This window comes from Saccopteryx bilineata, chromosome 4 (genome assembly GCF_036850765.1).
Source record: "Saccopteryx bilineata isolate mSacBil1 chromosome 4, mSacBil1_pri_phased_curated, whole genome shotgun sequence".
Lineage (NCBI taxonomy): Eukaryota > Metazoa > Chordata > Mammalia > Chiroptera > Emballonuridae > Saccopteryx > Saccopteryx bilineata.
In genome coordinates this window covers 11,456,935-11,478,020 of record NC_089493.1, presented here as the reverse complement: position 1 = coordinate 11,478,020, position 21,086 = coordinate 11,456,935, and the positions used below count along the sequence as shown (strand labels likewise).

The following is a 21,086-nucleotide window of genomic DNA, read 5'->3' as shown; positions in this document are numbered from 1 at the left end:
TGACCCGCATGGGCTCCGTGGGCGCCGGCACACCCATCCTGGCCTTGGGGACAAGGACAGGCACAGGGGCGAGGCTGGAGACAGAAGACAAAGCCACCAGAAGCAAAACAGGGAGTGGGGGCCGCACACAGACTCCTGCGGGGCCCAGCGAGACTGTCACGTCGTCAAACCCTCCACTCACCTCATGAGAGTTGGTGCCATGAGCCACTCTGGTTTTGCAAACTGTGGGGGCGGGGGGGGGAGAAAAGCAGAGAGATCAGTGAGGTCCTTCATCCTCAAAGCCCGATTGGCCAGGTGCAGGGCGGGTCTCAATACTGCTGTGGCCCCTGGGGGCGGGGCGGGGCGGGGCGGGGCAGGTGGGCTGGGGGAGACACGCTGACTCAACAGAAGCCAGCACCTGCACTGTGGTGGTCTGGACCACTGCTGCCAGCCAGGAGAGCACCTTCTGTCCCCACCGCCCGAGGACCCAAGGCCTTTATCCACCCTCCAAGATGTTCAGGCCAGGGGGCCACAGACAACCCCTGGGGTCCATGCCGCCCGCCCACGGAGCCCCCGGTGCGGTACACACTGAATGGGAACGCCAGGCCGTTCTTCTCCAGGAGCCGCAGGGTGTCGTCCCCGCACAGGCTCGTCAGCTCCATGAAGGGCGGCGAGCAGATCCTGTCATCTGCGGACAGAGGAGACCCCGAGTCAGCCGCCTGCCCGCTAGCCACCGGGGCCGCTCCCTGGGACAGACCCGCCTCCCCAGGGGGCCACCTTCAACGCCCCTGCTCTCCTAACTGGACGTCTTAGACGCCACAGTCATGCGGGAACGCACACACGTGCACAGAACAGCACATTTTAAATGACATATTCTAATGACACTTCTATAATTATATAAAGCCAATATATATACCTGTACAACAAACAGGTCAAAGAAAAGTAAAAACCACACACATTCCCACCGCCTCCTTAGCCTTAATTCAGGCAGTACACATTAATTACACCCAGAGCTTTACAACAAGGACACTGTTGCACACAAACCCTGCGTTTCCACTCAATAACCGACGAACATTTTTCTGGCTCATTAAAGATTTTCCCCAGCACATGCTGTATCGGCTTAACGATAATCACAGGACCGAGGCTGCTCCCAGCTCCGAGCATGTGTCCAGCTCTGTGCTCAGGCTGCTCTGCAGGCCTCACCTCTGAGGAGGAAGCTGAGGCTGGGAGATTCAAGGGCGTGCCCGAGTCTGCACGGCCATTCTTCCATTCTTCCCCGTGGCCAAGCCACCCTCACCCTCTCACCACCTAACGGGACGGCCTGGCTTCCTAACTCCTCTCCAGCCCGCCCACCCACTGGTGGGCTTCTCCTGCCCCGCCCAGCCCAGCACCCCTTCCAGGCCTTCCTTCTCACCACGGACTCCTGGGCTCTGCTGAGCCCCCTTTCAGGAGCGCCCACCTCTTCCGCTGCCCACCCACTGCTTTTCTGGAAAGCTCTGGAGGCTGAGCCAGCCCTGGCCATCAGGACACCCCTCAGTGCCAGGCTCTGAGGGCAAATCTGTGGCCTCATCAGTGTATTCTGACTCTGTCACTGACTGTTACACTACACTGCTGGTTTGTTATTAGGACTGCTCATCTAGTCCCCTTCCCCATCAGACCACCAGCTCCTCAGGAGGTGAGACCACCCTGTGCTTCTGAGCACAGGGACCGGGACAAGCTGAGCATTAGTGGGGTGGGCCCCCCCCCACCAAACTTGGAAACCAAACCAAAGTAAACAAAGCAACACAGCTCGTCTCCGACAGCTCTCAGCTACTTGGAGAGGAGGTCAGTACATTAACCCAAGGCAAGGTCCAGCCTCACAGAGCTCATAAAAACAAAGGCCAAGAATCACAGGGGGTGCATTAAAGGTATCTAAATGCCCCTCCCCCCGAGGGGCCCTAGGAGGGTGGTCTGGAGCCGGTGCTGGCCGAGCCCCAGCTCACTCATGCTCCCAGGCCCTCCACACTGAGCACTCACTGGTCCTCCAAGTGCTGGGATGGTGTCCCCGTGCTGAACCAGAGGCCCAAGAGGCAGTCTTTGCCCGAGGTCACCTGATGGACAATGCCAGACTCATGTGGCAGGCCAGGACAAGGAAAGTCAGGAAAATCAGGGTGGGAACACATCCTGGCCCTCAGCCACGATCTAAACCAGGCCTGTTCCTGAAGCCCCAGCCCCGTCAGTGCGGGGTGCACACACGGTGAGGGTTGGCAGGCCCTGCCACAGCTGGGGAGGGACGAGGCAGCTGGGCAAAGGGGCAGGGCTGCGCGCACAGGCCCCGTGGTCCCCCTCTAACGGACAGGGCTCGAGGCCGGGGCAGGGGCAGGACAGGCGCTCACCTGGCCTGGCGGGGGCCCCCTGGCCCATCCTGTCACACAGGAAGATTCAGAGACGGCTGGAGGCAAACAGTCCACCTCCTATAAGAGCTTCTAGACTACCCACCGAATCAGCCTGGCTTTCAGATGTGTCCTGCAATGCCCTCCCAATGTCCCCTTCCACGCCGGCCCATCAGAACTTGCACACAGCGTCCCTGATAATGGCCAGTATCTCAGTACAACGCACTTGCTTTACATCCAACACTGCTCCAGTCTACGAAGCCCCTCGTTCACCCTCACAAGAGCCCTGGGAGGAAGCAGACACCCCCACTTCACAGATGAGGAAAATGGGCACAGAGAGTAGTGCAGCTGGGAGGGCGCGTACCTGGGCAGTTGGCTCCCGAGTCCATGCCACTGACCACTGCCTCCCTAGTAGAAAAAGAACCCACTCCATCTGAATAGAATGAAGAGGAGAAAAACCCCACGATCCTATCAATAGACGCAGGAAAAGCATTTGACAAAATCTAACACCCCCTCATGATAAAAACACTCAACAAACTAGTAACAGAAGGGACCTTCCTCAACCTGATTAAAGAGCATCTGCAACAACACCCACGGAGACATCCTCCTCGTGGGGAAAGACGGGCTCCCCGCCCCAGGATCAGGAACAAGACAAGGACATCTGCTCCCGCCGTTCCGATTCACCACCGTGCGGAGGTTCGAGCCAGGGCAGCTGGGTGAGATCGTGAAATAAGGAGCACCGGCGCTGGAAAGGGAGGAGTAAAACCACCTCCGTTTGCAGTAACACGATCTCGTGTAAAGCAAACCACAGAGACGCTACACACAAAACCCCAAGCGATTAGAAATAATAAACAAGTTCAGCAAGATTGCAGGGTACAAGATCAATATCCACAGAGCGATTGCATTTCTATACCCTAGCAATGAGCAACCCAAATGAGATCTTAAGTAAATAATCCCACTACAATAGCATCAAAAAAATACTTAGAAATCCATTTAACAAAGACTTAATGTTGAAAACAAACAAAAAAAATGTAGAAAGAAATTAGAGAAGACCTAAACAAATGGAAAGACAAGCTATGTTCACGGATAGGAGATTTAGAATGATAAAGCTGGCAGTACTCCCACACTGGGTCTACCGATTCACTGCAATCCCCATCCAAATCCCAGCTTCCTTTTTGTAGGAATTGACCAGATGATCCTAAAATTCATATAAAAATCCAAAACAACCCTGAAAAAGTAAACAAAGTTGGAGGACTCATACTTGCCACTTTCAAAACTTCCTATAAAGCTATAGTAATCAAGACAGTGTGGAACGGGCATAGAGACAGATAGATTGATGAAATAGACTTGAGAGTCCAAAAAACAGACCATACATCTACAGTCAACTAATTTTTCACCAGGGTACCAAGACAAGGGGACACGAATTTCCGTCAACAAATGGTGCTAGAACAACTCACTGGATATCCACATGCAAACACCTGAGTTGGAACCCTACACCATACTGCACACAAAAATAGATTCAGAATGAATCCTGACCTATTCAACACAGCACTGGAAGTTCTAGCCACAGCAACCACACAAAAAGAAGAAATTAAAAACATCCAAATTGAAAAGGAAGAAGAAAAGCTGCCATATTGCAGACGGAATAATGCTGTATATAGAGAACCCTACAGATTCCACCAAAAAAAACTAGCAGAACTGATAAATGAATTCAGTATAAAGCAGCAGCATACAAAATAAATACCCAGAAATCAGTTACATTTTTATACACCAATTATGAACTATCAGAAAAGGAAACTAAGAAAACAATCCCCTTCACAACTGCTTCAGAAAGAATAAAATACCTAGGAATAAATTTAACCAAGGATTTAAAAGACCTATACTTGGAAAATTGTAAGACACTGAAGAAAGAAATTGAAGATGATACACGTAAGTGGAAGCATATACTGTGTTTGTGAATAGGAAGAATTAACATCATTAAAATGTTCACATGACCCAAAGCAATCTATAGATTCAACACAATTCCTATCAAGATACCAATAGTGTATTTCACAGAATTAGAACAAACATTCAACAATTTATATGGGATCACAACAGATCCTGAATAGGAACAGCAATCTTGGGAAATAAGAACAAAGTTGGGGGAATGACACTACCTACTATACTACATAGTATAGTTTGATACATATATTTTGGCCATAGTAACCAAAAACGCATGGTACTGGCATAAAAAAAGGCATATGGATCAATGGAACAGAATAGAGGGCCTAGAAATAAATCCACACCTTTATAGTTGATTTTGACAAAGAAGGCAAAAACATACAACGGGGTAAAGATAATCTATTCAATACATGGTGCTGGGAAAACTGGACAAATACATGCAAAAAATAAATAAAACTAGACCACCTTCTTACACCACACGCAAGAATAAACTCAAAATGAATTAAAGACTTAAATGTTAAGACTCGAAACCATAAAAATTCTAGAAGAAAACATAGGTAGCAAAATCTTGGATGTTTTTGCAGCAATACTTTTTCTGATATATCACCTTGAGCAAGAGAAATAAAAGAAACAACAAACAAACAGGACTACATCAAACTAAAAAGGTTCTGCACAGCAAAGGAAACAATCAACAAAACGAACAGGAAACCCACTGGATGGGAGAACACAGTCACCAATACTTCTGATACGGGCTTAATACCAAAATTTACAAGGAACTTGGAAAACTCAAAACCAAAAAGCAAACAATCTAATTAAGGAATGGGCAAAGGGCCTGACCGGTGGTAGTGCAGTGGATTAAGCATTGACCTGGGATGCTGAGGTCCCAGGTTCAAAACCCTGGGGTCGCCAGCTTGAGAGTGGGATCGTCAGCATGATCCCAAGGTCGCTAGCTTGAGCAAGGGGTCACTGGCTTGGCTTGAACCCCCCAGTCAAGGCACGTATGAGAAGCAATCAATGAACAACTAAAGTGCCACAACTATGAGTTGATGCTTCTCTTCTCTCTCCCTTCCTGGCTCCCTCTCTCTCTCTTTCTCTCAATCAAGCAGTAGAAATGGGCAAAGGACCTGAACAGACACTTCTCTAAAGAAGATATCCAGATGGCCAACAGAATGAAAAGATGCTCAACATCACTAATCACCACAGAAATGCAAATTAAAACCACAATGAGATATCATCTCACTCTTGTCAGAATAGCCACCATCAATAAATCAACAAACAGCAAGTGCTGGCGAGGATGTGGAGAAAAGGGAACCCTCCTGCACTGCTGGTGGGAATGCAGACTGGTGCAGCCACTGTGGAAAGCAGTACGGAGTTTCCTCAAACAATTAAAAATGAAACTGCCTTATGACCCAGCTATCCCACTTCTGGGAACTAATCTGAAGGAACCCAAAACACTAAATTGAAAGAATAACTGTACCCCTATGTTAACTGCAGCATCTAATTATTTACCAAAATTTAGAACTAGCCCAAGTGCTCATTATTGTATAAAAAAGCTGTGGTACATTTACACCATGGAATACTATTCAGCTATAAAGAAGGGAAATTTGCCCTTTTGTGACAGCATGGATGGACCTAGAGAGTGTTACACTAAGTGAAATAAGCCAGTGAGAGAAAGACAAGCACCATATGATTTCACTCATATGTGGAATCTAATGCACAAAGTGAACTAACAAGCAAAATAGAAACAGACTCATAGCTACTGAGAACAGATAGCTGTCAGGGGATGGGGGCTGGAGGCTGGGTGAAAAAGGGGAAAGGAGTAAGTAAAGCAAAGAGGTTACAGACACAAACACCAGTGTAGAGCCTGCAGAGAGGAAGGAGGTGGGGAAGGTAGAGGAGGGTAGAGGAGGGTCTACAGATGGTGACGGAGGAAACATGTCTTGGGGTGGTGAACACAAGAACACCCGATACACCATACAGATGATTAAGTGTCTATCTGAAACCTGTATAATTTTATTAACCAAAGTCACTCCAATAAATTCAATTTTAAAATTTTTTTTTAAAAGAAAAAGATGGATCATGATCTAAATATGAGATCTAGCCCTGGGTGGATGGCTCAATTGGTCAGAGTGTTGTCCCAGTATGCCAAGGCTGTGGGTTCAATTCCCGGTCAGGGCACAATACAAGAATCAACCAATAAATGCATAAATAAGTGGACCATGCCTCTGTCTCTCCCTCCCAAAAACAATCAATAAAAAATAAATAAAGCACATAACCATGTTTAAAAATAAATAAATAAAGATCTAAAACAGTAACATGCTCCGAGAAAAACAGAGGTGTAAATCTTCATGATCTTGGAGTAGGCAATGTTTTCTTAAACCCTAAAAGCATAAGCAATCACAGTAAAAATAAACTGGACATCATCAAAATTAAAAACTTTTGTGCTTCAAAGGACAATGTAAGACAGTGAAAAAGCAACCCACAGAATGGGGGGAAATATTTGCAAATCACATATCTGATAAGGGTCTAGTATCCAAAATATATAAAGAACTATTAATAACTCAATAATAAAGAGACATCCCAAATTTTAAATGGGCAAAGGGTTAGAATAGAGAGTTCTCAAAATAAGACATATGAAAGGCCAAAGAAAACATGGGAAAAGATGCTCAGAATCATTAGCCTTCAGGGGAACACACATCAGAACCACAATGAGCCATTACTTCACGCCCACTAGTATGGCTAGCATCGGATAGACAGACGATAAATAACAAGTGTTGATACTGCTGGTGGGAATGTAAAAGGGTGCAGCTGCTTTGGGAAACAGTCTGGCAGCTCCTCAGTTAAACATAGTTACAGTGTGACCCAGCGATTCCACTTCTAGATACATACCCAAGAGAATGGAAACATTTGTCCTCAGGAAAGCCTGTCCAGGAATGTTCATGCAAACATGATTCACAACAGTCAAAAAGCAGCCACAACCCAAATGTCTGTCAACTGCTGAATAGATAAACAAAATGTGGTCTATCCATATGAAGAGATACTGTTTGGCCACAGAAAGCAATGAAGCACTGAGGCTGCTGCAACATAGATGAACTTTGAAAACGTTACGCTGAGTGAAGGTAGCCAGTCACAAAAGCCACATATTCTATGACTTCAATTACCTGAAAAGCCTGCAGTACGCAAATCCATAGAGACAGAAAGGGGACTGGTGGTTGCAAGGAACTGGGGGAGGGTGGGAATAGGGAGTGACTGCCAACTGGTACATTTCTTTCTGAGCTGATGAAAATGTTCACAATTAGATGGTGGTGATGGCTGCATCACTTGCAACTCAGAACGAATGATTTGTATGTGCACTTTAGCCTGACCAGGCGGTGGCAGAGTGGATAGAGCGTCACCCTGGGATGCTGAGGACTCAGGTTCGAAACCCCAAGGTTGCTGGCTTGAGCCCAAAGGTCGATGGCTTGAAGCCCAAGGGCGCTGGCTTGAGCAAAGGGTCACTGGCTTAGCTGGAGCCCTTCCCCACCCCTGGTCAAGGCACATATAAGAAAGCAATCAATGAACAACTAAGGCACTGCAACGAAGAATTGATGCTTTTCATCTCCCTTCCTGTCTGTCTGTCCCTGTCCAACCCCCCCCCTCTCTGCTCACTAAAAAAAAATAACTAAATAAAAATTAAAAGGTGGGTTTTATAACATGTGAATTATATCAATAAAAAGAAGAAAGAGAGGCCCCTCCACGGTGGGGCCTTCATTTACGTGAAGTAAATGCTTCACATAAGGCGTGACTTCAATCCTACAACGAAACTGCAGTTCTGTCCCCTGTCCCACCACTCGCCAGATCCAGGGTGCAGTCAGAGAAGGACAAGGGGAACGCCCTCCTAGAAATGCCAGACCCGGGTTCGATTCCCGGCCAGGGCTCACAGGAGAAGCGCCCATTTGCTTCTCCACCCCTTCGCCGCGCTTTCCTCTCTGTCTCTCTCTTCCCCTCCCGCAGCCAAGGCTCCATTGGAGCAAAGATGGCCCGGGCGCTGGGGATGGCTCTGTGGCCTCTGCCTCAGGCGCTAGAGTGGCTCTGGTCACAACATGGCGACGCCCAGGATGGGCAGAGCATCGCCCCTGGTGGGCGTGCCGGGTGGATCCCGGTCGGGCGCATGCGGGAGTCTGTCTGACTGTCTCTCCCTGTTTCCAGCTTCAGAAAAAAAAAAAAAAAAAAAGAAGAAAGAAATGCCAGGGGCCCAGATGAAATGCAGAGACAAGACACACCCAATGAATGGGCCACAACCAGCATTAGGTCAGACACCCCCACCTTTCTGAAACCTTAGTCTCTGGTGTCTGAGGGGCAGCCTAGGTGGTCGCAGAACCCAGCAAAGGTGCCAGAGGACCGAGCGTGCCAGGGCAGAGGCCCGTGCACACTGACCACACAGTCTTCCTTTCTCCTAACTTGGAGCTTGCTGACCACACCCTGGGGAGCAGGCACCACTGGCTGCCGACCCCACTCCTGCTCCAGGGGCGGGCCTGAGCTGAGACCACCTGATCCCACTGCTGGGAAGGGCCCCCAGTCCAAGCTCAGTCCCCCAGCCTTGGGCGAAGGCAATCCTGAGCCCACGGGCAGAGGCTGGAAGGGACCCAGGCCCCTCGCTCGGCCCGCCCCCTCTGCACACTCCGGTACAGAGACCACGAAGTGTTTACTGCTGCTTGTGGCCAAAACCATCCTGACGTGTCTGTGAAATCACAGCCCATGGGAAACGACTGCTGTTCCTGCTTCGCTTTCAACAACAAAAAACCGTGCTGGGACTGAACTGAACCCTGGGGTGGAGACAGTCACGGAAAAGCACGGGGGAGCCCTCGAGGGGCTCACCCTCCAGGGGGCGGGGTGCTGACGCCAGAGTGGACTAACTTACTGATGGGTAAAAGGGGTAGGGGGACAGGGCAGGCAGCAAACAGGGGGTGCCGGGGGTGCTGGGGAGTGTGTGTGTGGGGGTGCAATCAGGAGGCACCTGGGCTGGCACAGTGACGGCCGAGGGGGCAGCTGATGCTAAGGCCCCGCTCAAGCACATGCCGCTGTCTGCCCGCACAGACTGGGCCCAGCCCAGATGAGGACGGTGACGTTGGTCCAGCTTGTGGGCAGAGGGCGCCTGGCTGAGTGGGAGGGCTGGCGAAGGAACCAGGCCCTGCGGCAGCAAAACCAGCACCTTGGTGGCAGCAGACACACTGGCCCGTCCCACGTGACAAATGTGGTGGCAGAGGCTCCTCCAGCTCAACCATGGGAAACTCGCAACACCGCCAGCCAGCAGCTCCTTGCCCCAAATAGAGACAGAATGAAGACCTGACAGGCAGCACTGGGGGCCCGGGGGGGCTATTTCTGGTTCCCCAAAAAAGGCTGCTGCTGCTTATTTATCTACTGTCTTTATTTCTGGATCGGAGCTGGAAAGAGGCTTTTTTTGGTGAGAAGGTGGGTTGTGTTCTGTGAAGGGCTGAAACATCAGCCCCTGGGAAGCCAACACCCCCATCTTCCCTCCCTGCTACCGTCACCAGAGGACGCCCTTCAGGCTGGACGCCCTTGGAGGGAGATGGGCAGGTCCAGCCACGTCCACGAGTCCAGAGGGGAAGAGAATAGCTCACGGCCACACACAAGTTACTGGCAGGCCCCGGGTGAGAACCGGGTGTCAAGTCACACACCGCTGCCCTCCCTGTATTCTCTGCCAGGTGACCCCATGCTCATCTGACTGGTGGCAGCTGCTACCAAACTGGCAAGAAGACAAAAGCCCAATGACAAACAGGTGGCTACTAGAGAATACTGGGGTGGGAGAGAGGGCAGACGGCACTCTGAAGGTGCAGCTTCAAAGCCTGACTTTGAACCCCGGTGAACCGTGCGCCGGCCGTAAGCGTTGGGCAATGGCTGAACTCTGCTGGGCCTTGCTCTCCGCATCTGCGAATTGGGAGCCATGCCTCCTTGGAGGGTTGCTGGGCGGCCTGGTATACCCCATGGGCACCCAGCAGTGGCAGCTGCTATTTCTGGTGCCACGCTGGGCCAGGCCAGCTGGGGACAGCCAGGGGACAGCCACAGGAAAGCAGCAGATTCTGAGTCGTGGCCACGGGTCCACATCCAGCTTCCTGGGGTGTGTCAGCTGCCGGCCTCGCCCTCGTCCTGGCTGCCCCCCCGCCCCCGTGTCTAGCATGGTGCTGGTACGGTACTCCACACACAGCGGTGATGGAAGCCTCGGAGGGCACTGATGGCGCTGGGCCTGGGGACAGCTGTGATGAGACGATGCCGCAGGTCCCTTCTCTTGGACAGGTTGAATTTCTTCCCCCAGACAAAACCTGATGAAAACAAGACCTAGGGTAGGGACAGTCCCCGAAGACGGGCAGGGCAGGGCTCCTCTGAGGCTTCTGTGACGGGCAGGCCCGAGGGGAGAATGACAGGCAAGGGTTAGGGCCGTGCTGAGGGGAGAGTTGCTGGGGCCCCCGGGGGAGGGGCTGGGTGGCCGGGAGCCCACGCGAGGTCCTGGGCCGCGGGGCGACAGCTCATCCCTGGGAATGTGTCTCAAGGACTGAGTACACCGCAGGCTGTCTCCCTCGCCGGGACGGCAGTTCCGTGGGGGCACAGCTCGCAGCTTTCGTCGCCACTACAGGCCCAGTGCCGAGAGCACTGCCCGGCACGTGGCTCAGCAAGCGCCTGCTGGGCGAAGGGGCTGACGGCGCCTCGGGGGTCGGGGCCACATCTGGCAGGTGCAGGGCCTGTGGGCAGCGTGTCTCGGTGCCAGGCTCACCCACGGCCCGGCCCTCGCACCACCGGCGTGCCGACCACCTGCTCCCGAGGCCAGCCCTGCCCGGGCTTTATTCCATCTGGAGATGAGACAGAAGTCACTGCCGTCCCCTCCGCCTGGCCTCTCATGTCCCCGAAGAACTTCCTCTGGCACAAGCGTCTCATTTATCCGCTCCGCTGGACTGCGACTGGACTTTCCTCCCTAACTCTGCTCTTACTGAGCGCTGCCATCGGCACGTTCCCATGATCCCGCATGCCCCGGTCACCGGCTGGCGGCCTTTTCCCTAGAGTCAGACACTGACGTTTGCGCCAATTTTCCTCCTCCGTAGACAGGACTCTGGTGCACATCTCTTGAGCAGAGGTCTTATGCTTGCGGTAAATTATTTCCACAGACCTGGTTCCCAGAGCGGGTTTTGGAGTCCGTGGGAATCGACATTTCTACAGTTCTTGCAACAGTGTTGTGTTTCCCAGGGGGACTGCAAGACTTTGCTGGGCACCATACCTCCCAGCCCCGGGTCCCACCTTCAGCAATCTGGGCAGTAGTTAGGAGGGAGAATGACAGGTGACAGGTGAATGATCCCATCTGGCACGTGACGTCACTCTCACCGCCCGCGGGCCCCTCGCAGAGCAGGAGGACGCTGAGGCCAGCCCAGGGTCTGGGGCACGTGTGTGACCGTGAGCTGACACCCTGGATGTGGCCCGAGGCCCGCATGCAGCTCCAGCGGCCCGCCAGGCTGTCCAGGCGGCCTTTCAGGTCTTGGGCTCCGGACCAGGAGGATGGAGCTCATTAAAAACCAGGCCTGTCCACCTGCTGGAATTGCAAGGAGACTCTGGGACAAGGGAAAAGTGTTGCGGAATCTGCAAAATGCCAGACTAAGTGGCCAGCCCCTTCTGGGGCTGCAGGAGAGGGCCTGGTGCCGCCACCTGCTCTCACTTTCCTCGTAAGGCGAGGGGAGGCTCTGGGTCCAAGTGCCACCTGTCTGGGCAGTGGCAACGGGCCCTTTGCCCTCTCCAGCTCCCACCAGGGGCAAGCATGGAGCAAGCCAACCCTGTGCATGCCGGAAGAGGGCTGGAACAGAACGTGTGGCTCCCAATCCCGGGAGAACCCCAGGGCGCTGAGTGGCAGCAGCCCCCGCCCCGACGCTAGGGGGTGCATGGCTCAGGAAGGCAGAACCCTAACTGCACCCTGGAAAGACCAGGGAGGCTCTGCAGGAGGCAACATCCAGCAGGCTTGGTGGGGGCGGAAAGTTTACATCCACCCAACCCCCCGCCCCGAGCCAGACAGCTGCTGCAACCACCAGGGTCTCTCTGTTCAGGCAGAGCGTGGGCTCCGCGGAGCAGGGGCCTCGTCCACCGCGGAGCAGGGGCCTCGTCCACCGCGGAGCAGGGGCCTCGTCCACCGTGGAGCAGGGGCTTTGTCCACCGTGGAGCATGGGCTCCGTGGAGCAGGGGCCTCGTCCACCGCGGAGCAGGGGCCTCGTCCACCGCGGAGCAGGGGCTTTGTCCACCATGGAGCATGGGCTCCGTGGAGCAGGGGCCTCGTCCACCGTGGAGCAGGGGCCTCGTCCACCGCGGAGCAGGGGCTTTGTCCACCGTGGAGCATGGGCTCCGTGGAGCAGGGGCCTCGTCCACCGCGGAGCAGGGGCTTTGTCCACCATGGAGCATGGGCTCCGTGGAGCAGGGGCCTCGTCCACCGTGGAGCAGGGGCCTCGTCCACCATGGAGCATGGGCTCCGTGGAGCAGGGGCCTCGTCCACCGCGGAGCAGGGGCTTTGTCCACCATGGAGCATGGGCTCCGTGGAGCAGGGGCCTCGTCCACCGTGGAGCAGGGGCCTCGTCCACCACGGAGCAGGGGCCTCGTCCACCGTGGAGCAGGGGCCTCGTCCACCACGGAGCAGGGGCCTCGTCCACCACGGAGCAGGGGCCTCGTCCACCGTGGAGCAGGGGCCTCGTCCACCACGGAGCAGGGGCCTCGTCCACCGCGGAGCAGGGGCCTCGTCCACCGCGGAGCAGGGGCCTCGTCCACCGTGGAGCAGGGGCTCCGTGGAGCAGGGGCCTCGTCCACCGTGAACCAAAGCCTGGGCTCCCACCTCTCTTGGCCCAAGGCACCCAGAGGCTGTCACTTGGAGCTGGGTTGGGCCTGCTTTCCTGGGCTACTCCCCATTCCCAAGGCCCCATGTTGTATGGCAGGAAACAGCCTTACGCAGGAGGGGGGGAGGGCCATTGTGTCACTTACAGGGTGGGAGGGGGCAGGATTTGGGTTCTCAGTCAATCTTCCAAGAGCTGGGGGGAAACAGAGGCCGATTTGCAAGCCCTGCGCCTTGGCACACGCTGGTCCCAGGCCCAGCAAGCCCTTTCTTCCAGCCTCGCCTTGGCCTGGAAACCCTGCTCTCCTCCCAGCGTGGGCCGGCCACCTCCCTCCTGAGCGCGGCCCTCCCTCCTGCACGCCCAGGAGGAGGCCCGCCCAGGGCCCCTGCTGCTCATCTCAGGGACTGGCAGGGCCCCTCTGCCCAGACTGGGTACGCCTGCAGGGTCTGCGGGGAACGTGGGCTGCCTGGCTTCGAGTCCCAGCTCCACCGCTCACCAGCGACATGAGCCTCGCCAAGTAACTTTGCCTGCCTCGGTTTCCTCGCTGGAAAATAAAGACAACTGCGGCTACTTCATAGGGTCGTCCTCTCCCCCACATTTGGGAAGTGTATTTTTAAATTACGAAAGTTCCTAACTACAGCTCCTCCCCAGGGTCTGGGCAGCTGCAGCACCAGCCTGCCCAGCAGGGCCCCTTGTCACGCCCGCCGCCCCCCCCCCCCCCCGGGGCGCAGACAGGACAGGCATCGAGTCCCCACACGGGGCCTTGTTCTTGTCACTGCAGGATGCTCCTGGAGGTTAAGCAAATGATCCCCTTTCTGGCTCGCTCCTCCAGTAACCATCTTCTCCCCCACAAACCACCAGATCCCGGGAGTCCCGCCCCCTCCTCCAACCTCACCCACACTGCACACAGCCGTTGGATCATACCTGTAAGATGAGGCAGCTCAGGCCCTGGCTGGTTGGCTCAGCAGTAGAGCGTCGGCCTGGCATGCGGGGGACCCGGGTTCGATTCCCAGCCAGGGCACACAGGAGAAGCGCCCATCTGCTTCTCCACCCCCCCCCCTTCCTCTCTGTCTCTCTCTTCCCCTCCCGCAGCCAAGGCTCCATTGGAGCAAAGATGGCCCGGGCGCTGGGGATGGCTCCTTGGCCTCTGCCTCAGGCGCTAGAGTGGCTCTGGTTGCGGCAGAGCGACGCCCCGGAGGGGTAGAGCATCGCCCCCTGGTGGGCAGAGCATCGCCCCTGGTGGGCGTGCCAGGTGGAGCCCAGTCGGGCGCATGCGGGAGTCTGTCTGACTGTCTCTCCCCGTTTCCAGCTTCAGAAAAATACAAAAAAAAAAAAAAAAAAAAAAAAATGAGGCAGCTCAGTTCAGAACTGTCCACGGGCAACGCAAGGGAAAGCTTTCCGGGCCTCTGCGACCTGCCCCCGCTTACCTTCCCGTCACGGCCCGCACTGTGTCCCCGAAACCCTCAGGCCGGAGTCCCAATCCCCAGGGCCTCGGAGTGTGGCTGTATTTGGAGAAAGGGCCTTTAAAGTGGTGATGAGGCTTTAGGGTGGAGCCGAATCCAATCTGAGGAGGGTCCTTGTAAGAAGAGTCCGGGACACAGAGCCATACAGAGGGACAGCCGTGAGAAGACACAGGGAGGAGAGGGGTCCTAGGTCAAACAGGCCCCGCCTGACTTTGGACTCCTGGCCTCCAGAGCATTAACTTCTATGGTTCAAGTCACTGGTCTACACAGCCTGAGCGGTCTACCCAGCCTGAGCAGTCTACCCAGCCTGAGCGATCTACCCAGTCTGAGCGGTCTACACAGCCTGAGCGGTCTACCCAGCCTGAGCGGTCTACCCAGCCTGAGCGGTCTACACAGCCTGAGCGGTCTACCCAGCCTGAGCGGTCTACCCAGCCTGAGCGGTCTACACAGCCTGAGCGGTCTACACAGCCCAAGCGGTCAATACTCTTCCAGCTCCTCTCAGAATGCAGAACCTGAGGTCATTCCCGCGACACCCTGGCTCCACGTGGAATGTCTTCACTCCATCCCTCCTCACCAGCTCTCCCCTGGGACGCCCCTCCTCCAAGGCAACAGCCCACTCGTCCCAGCAGCCTCAAGTTCCCGGAGCTCCTCAGCACAGCCGCGTCATGCCAATGCCCCTCCAGCGGCCCCTGGCCAGGCCTCTGCTGCGAGCAGTCTGCTTCTTCCAGTGCATCTTTCTCGCACGGTGCTACCTACTCTGGTGGCTCAGCTCTTGTAGCCTTTTAACCTTCCACATTTGGGCTCTGAGTCAGCAACCAGAGAGTGAATTTTTTAAGGTCAGGACCAGACCTTGCACCTGGCCCAGCACTGCTGAGAGGAGGGAGGCATCAGCCAGAGACATCTCTCAGGCCTGACAGGTGGTGGCACAGCCAATAGAGCATCGATCTGGGGTGCTGAGGTCCTAGGTTTGAACCCCCAAAGTCACCAGCTTGAAGCCCAAGGTCGCTGACCTGAGAAAGGGGTCACTGGCTTGGCTTGAGTCCTCCAGTCAAAACACTTATAAGCAGCAATCAATCAATGAACTAAAGTGATGCAACTATGAGTTGATGCTTCTCATCTCTCCCCCTTCCTGTCTCTCTCTCTCTTTAGAGAGAGAGGCATCTCTTGGGCAAGTGTCCATGTGTGAGATGAAGTGAGAGATGAAATAAAAGGGAGATGTAAGGAGTAGAAGCAGAGGAGGGGGGAGCCTGGAGCTGGCATGACAGACCTGCACAGGGAAAGGGCATCTGCAACTCCCCAACTGGCCGCCAGGTGGTGCTGTAGGTCTGGCACAGCCCTGATGACAGTGGCCGTAGACTTGAATGGGCAAAGACCAGACAGCCTGGCCCACCAACCTGCAGGCTCCAGTGTGTACGACTCAGTGCCTGATTGTCCAAAGTCACCTCCCCTCTGCTGTTCACTGTGAGGGGGCAGGAGCCATGTGTTCTTGAATCCCAGACAGGAAAGAGCACCCCGTATATTCTGGGTGAACCAAGTCACAGCCTGACAGCAGCTCTGAGAACCACCCCAGTGGCTTTCTGGCTCACGACGATGGCAGCCACCCAGTAATTCAGAATAATCAAGAAAGAGTGGGAGAGCAGCCGCTGGCCCGGGCCAGGAGGAGGAGGCCAGGAAGGGCCTGGCTCAGAGGCCTACGGACGGCAGGAAGTGCCGCTGGAACTGGTCTCCGACCTGCAGCCGGGCCTGAGACAGTGGAGGGCATTCCCTGTCTTCACCACGGCTCCCCGCGGCCACTGACCAGTGTAACGTCCCGTCCACTGGCCCGGCCAGGAAGGGCCCAGCATCCCATCAGAGCAAGCCACAAGCCAGGCCCCACGCGATGCTCCACCCTCACCGCCTCACTCTCCTGGGGGTGACCTCTCCCGGGACACCCTCACTTCCCGGTCTCCACTCCCCCACGCCTCCTCCAGGTATGTCAGAATACTGACTCCCCCGGTTACGCTTAGCAATTGTCCTTTGCTCTGTCCCCACATGTCCCTTAATACCAACTTCCACAGTCATTCCGCATTCTCTCCACAGTAGGTGACTCATGTCTCCCTGGAGGCGAGGCCCCTGGAGGCTGGGTGCCTGAATGTGGGGGTGGGGGGGAGGTTGTTTGGCTTCAAAAGGGTGAAAACAACTGGATGACAAGCAGAATGTATCTTCACACCCATTCGGAGCCCCAGATGAGTTGAAATGGAAACAGCACATTTTGTTCTGTTAAAGACAGAAGTCCCAGCCCTGCAGCCAGCATGCCCTGGGGACACGGGGCCTGGGAGCCTGACTCCTGGGATCCACTGGGAAAGGTGCCAGGGCTTGGGGCTGGCCCCAGGGGATGCAGCTCCCCCTCCTGGCCCTCCCAACCCTCGCCCCTCAGGTCGGCCCCAGGGGACACAGCTCTTCCTCCTGGCCCTCCCAGCCCTCGCCCCTCACAGGGTAGGGGATGGCCGTGTGGGTCAGTGCCCGATTCCAGGCTGGGGCCCGCTGCCTCTCTGTGCCTCAGCGGGCACCTCTGCAACATGGGGACAACAGCACCACCCACTCCCTGGGGTCACCGCGCGCCTGCACGCCGGGCCCGTGGGTATGCAGCACAAGCACCAAGTAAAGCCGCGCTGCTGTCGGTCCGAGTCGGGTCTGCTCCCCATATTCACGGAGGTCCACCAACAACCCAGGGGTCCACTTAGTACCTACAGCGGGGTCAGGGCCTCCCAGGAGCTAGGAACTGTCCGGCACCCCTGCGGGACCAGCAGGGGGAGAAGGCCCGCCCGCACTGCCCGGGCACGGACGGGCTCAGAGTGGGGCGCGGTGCGATCTAGGCGAGCAGAACAGCCACAGGGAACCAGGCTCCCGACAGGCCGCCCGGGGCAAGCTGGACTTACAGGCAGGACTGGGCTCTGCTCATCCACAGCAGGAACTGGGGCTGGAGGTTCAGTCATCCTTCAAGGTCAAAAGCCAGCACGGGGCCGAGTGGGCGTCCCACGCAGGCAGCAGGCTCCACGGCCCTGCCCTTCACCCCGAGGCCGGAGCTCGCTTCTCCCTACTCTCAAACTCCCCTGAAGACGCTGGGCCTGGAAGGGGTTAGGGCCAGTTCCACTCCTGGCTCAGAGACCAGGAGACAAGGGCATCGAGCTGGCTGTGTGTCCCCAACACTGGTGGCCAGACACTCCAGGCTGCCTGGGCTTGTGTGACCTTGAGAAAGCGACCTCCCCTCTCAGGCCTCAGCTTCCCGACGTGTAAGACGGGGAGATGAGCAGCCCAGCCAGCGGGCTTCTGTGAGGGTCAGGTGGGTTCATACACAAAGCGCAACAAGAACCGGTGTGTAGCGGGCTGGGGGTCGATTCCCCGTCCCCTCCATTGCCACCATCGCCAGAGTCCAGGATCGTCTCAGAGAGCCCCGGCGCTCTGCACGGAGACAGGAGGAATCAAGAGAGCCTTCTCCCGCCCGGAGACAAGGCTCCCGACTTCAAGCAAGAAGGAGGGAGGCGGAGACCGCCTGTCCATCTATTTGCCAGGACAGAACTCGGACTCCAAGCAGATCAGCAGCAAGCGGCCACGCCACCCCGAGGGCCAGTGCTCACTTGTTGGCAGAGCGCATGACTGAGAGCACCCTGTGCTTAGAATACAAAGTTGGGTCTGGCCCATCGGTGCACAGCAGGGCCAGAGACGGAGATGGCAGTGATGGGTGAGAAAAAACATCGGGACAAAGGTCTGCCAGCCCCATGGGGGTGCTTGGCCCAGCCTGAGCCCCAGGCATCAGGCTGAGAGCTCCACAGCACTCTCCTCCAAACGCTCAGGGGAGAGGAGGGGAGGGGAGGGGGAGGGGGGAGAGAAGGGGAGGGGAGGGGGGAAGGGGGCTCAGACCCAGGTCCCGGACCCCCCAGTGTGGCAGCAGGGCTGGTGAGAGGGCCAGTACCAGCAGCACTCTCCCCAGGAGGGACTGCTCTGTTCCGGCTGGGAAGCTGTTCTCTCTCACCTGCCCCGCCTTGGTCTCTGCTGTACCTGCCCAGGACAGCCTTCCTGCCTTCTCACCTCTCCTGCTCTAAGGAACCCTCAGTGCTGAAGCCCAGAGTCTGGCCTGGGCTGGAGGCTTACCAGAGCCCCCTCCACCCTGGTCTTCCCCAGTGCCCACGGAGGCCTTCCCTGGTACCCACAGGGGCACCCGCTTACCTGAGCCCACAGCCCTGCCCTGCCCTGCCCTGCTGTTTCGGCTTGTATGCACCACGGCTGTGGCTGGCACCTTGTTCCCCTCCTTTCCTCACCCTCCACCCACCGCAGACATGGTGCCTGTCCCCGGTGCCTGTCGGCATCATCCCTCCAGCTGCTCTGGGCCCTGTCCCTCTGCCCCGGCCCACCGCCACCATCCTTGCCCTCACCAGGCCCTCGGCGTCTCTCTCCCGACTCTGTAGCAGCCTCCCTGCCTCCACGCACAGGCCAAGTCCAGACTGACATCGGGGGGCCTTGGGGACTCGGCGTGGGGCCCGCCAGCAGCACAGACAGCCGTTCCTCCTGACCGCCTGCTCGCTCTCTGGAATGGCAGCCGATCCTTCTCCAGCTGGGCCCACAGCTTCAGACCCATCTCAAACGTCACCCCGCAACGGCCTGTCACCACAGACGCCAGGGACACCCCCCTCCGGTCCCCACGCAGGAACCTCCGCCGCAGGGCTTTCCCCACTGGGTCTGCTTCCTATGTACCTGATTTTTTTTTTAATTTATTTTTTACAGAGACAGAGAGTGAGTCAGAGAGAGGGATAGACAGGGACAGAGAGATGAGAAGCATCAATCATTAGTTTTTCATTGTGCGTTGCAACACCTTAGTTGTTCATTGATCACTTTCTTTTTTTTTTTAAAGGTTTTATTTATTCATTTTAGAGAAGGGGGGGAGGAGCAGGAAGCATCAACTTCCATATGTGCCTTGACTGGGCAAGCCCAGGATTTCGAACCGGCGACCTCAGCGTTCCAGGTCGACGCTTTATCCACTGCGCCACCACAGGTCAGGTGATCGCTTTCTTATATGTGCCTTGACCGCGGGCCTTCAACAGACCAAGTAACCCCTTGCTGGAGCCAGCGACCTTTTGCTCAAACCTGATGAGCCCACCTTCAAGCTGGCGACCTCAGGGTCTCGAACCTGGGTCCTCCGCATCCCAGTCCGACGCTCTATCCACTGCGCCACCACCTGGTCAGCTGTATCTGATTCTTTTTTTTTTTTTTTTTTGTATTTTTCTGAAGCTGGAAATGGGGAGAGACAGTCAGACAGGCTCCCGCATGCGCCCAACCGGGATCCACCCGGCACGCCCACCAGGGGTGATGCTCTGCCCACCAGGGGGCGATGCTCTGCCCCTCCGGGGCGTCGCTCTGCCGCGACCAGAGCCACTCTAGCGCCTGGGGCAGAGGCCAAGGAGCCATCCCCAACGCCCGGGCCATCTTTGCTCTAATGGAGCCTCGGCTGCAGGAGGGGAAGAGAGAGACAGAGAGGAAGGGGGGGGGTGGAGAAGCAAATGGGCGCTTCTCCTATGTGCCCTGGCCGGGAATCGAACCCGGGTCCCCCGCACGCCAGGCCGACGCTCTACCGCTGAGCCAACCGGCCAGGGCCTGTATCTGATTCTTGAAGAGACCCTTTCTTCGTTGGCACCTTTACTGACACCAGCTGTGTTCCAGGCCCTGCCCTGGGAGATCAAGGTCCCCAGATACACATTTCCTGTCCCTAAGGCCCTCAGGTGGAGAAGAGAGAAGTGAGCAGACTGACAGCACCGTGGGAACTGCTGCTGTGACCGAGGGCAGCAGGGGCCTGTGGGAACAGAGAGTGAGGGCACTGAGGCCCGCACAGGGAAGGAAGGATGAAGTCAGGAGGGCTACCTGGAGGAGGTTGCCTGAGCCAAATTTTGAAACTAGAATTAGTGAGGGTGTGCTAGGAAGAAGAAACCCAGGATAAAAATCAAGGGCCAAGAGGGAGCAGCCAGAGGCCTAGCGCGACTGCAATGAGGAGATTGCTACAGCAAGAGGTGTCACCTGGGGACACGTGGACAGAGACCCCAAGATGCCCGGCACTGGCTGCAAATACAGAGACTACTTCACAATTAACTTCAACTTAACTTAGAAGCATGGGAGGAAAAGCGATTCTGTTGGCTCAGTGTTATGGGAAGAATCCTAACATGGACCCCAAGACTGCCCCCTGCTGTGCACACCCTGTCATAATCCCGTCTGACTTCCGGTCAGACACTACCCTAGTCAGCTGGTGACTCCCGTCTGGCTCAGCCAGCGACCTGTTTCACCCCGAGGGGGACAGAGCGCTGTTGCACCCCACGTGCTGAAGCAGAGCGGCCAGGCGCGGGCCCAGGTGGACACACGGACAGTCCGAGCCCCGTTCCAGCTGCGGAAACGCGGATGAACTCCGTGGCCGTGGTCCCCCGTGATGTACGGCCCCGCCCGGACCTGAGCAACCC

At 56.2% G+C, this 21,086-nt stretch overlaps 1 protein-coding gene across 4 annotated transcripts in view; it reads right to left on the bottom strand.

Annotated features, from left to right (window-relative positions):
• ITPK1 (inositol-tetrakisphosphate 1-kinase) overlaps positions 1-21,086 on the bottom strand; it is a 162,555-nt gene that overhangs the window by 18,971 nt on the left and 122,498 nt on the right. For all 4 annotated transcript variants that reach the window (XM_066274064.1, XM_066274063.1, XM_066274066.1 and 1 more), the window contains 2 exons: positions 569-667; positions 182-222 (listed from right to left, as the gene is read on the bottom strand). In XM_066274064.1, coding sequence (XP_066130161.1) covers positions 182-222; positions 569-667 — 140 coding nt within the window. The remainder of the gene's footprint in view (positions 1-181; positions 223-568; positions 668-21,086) is intronic.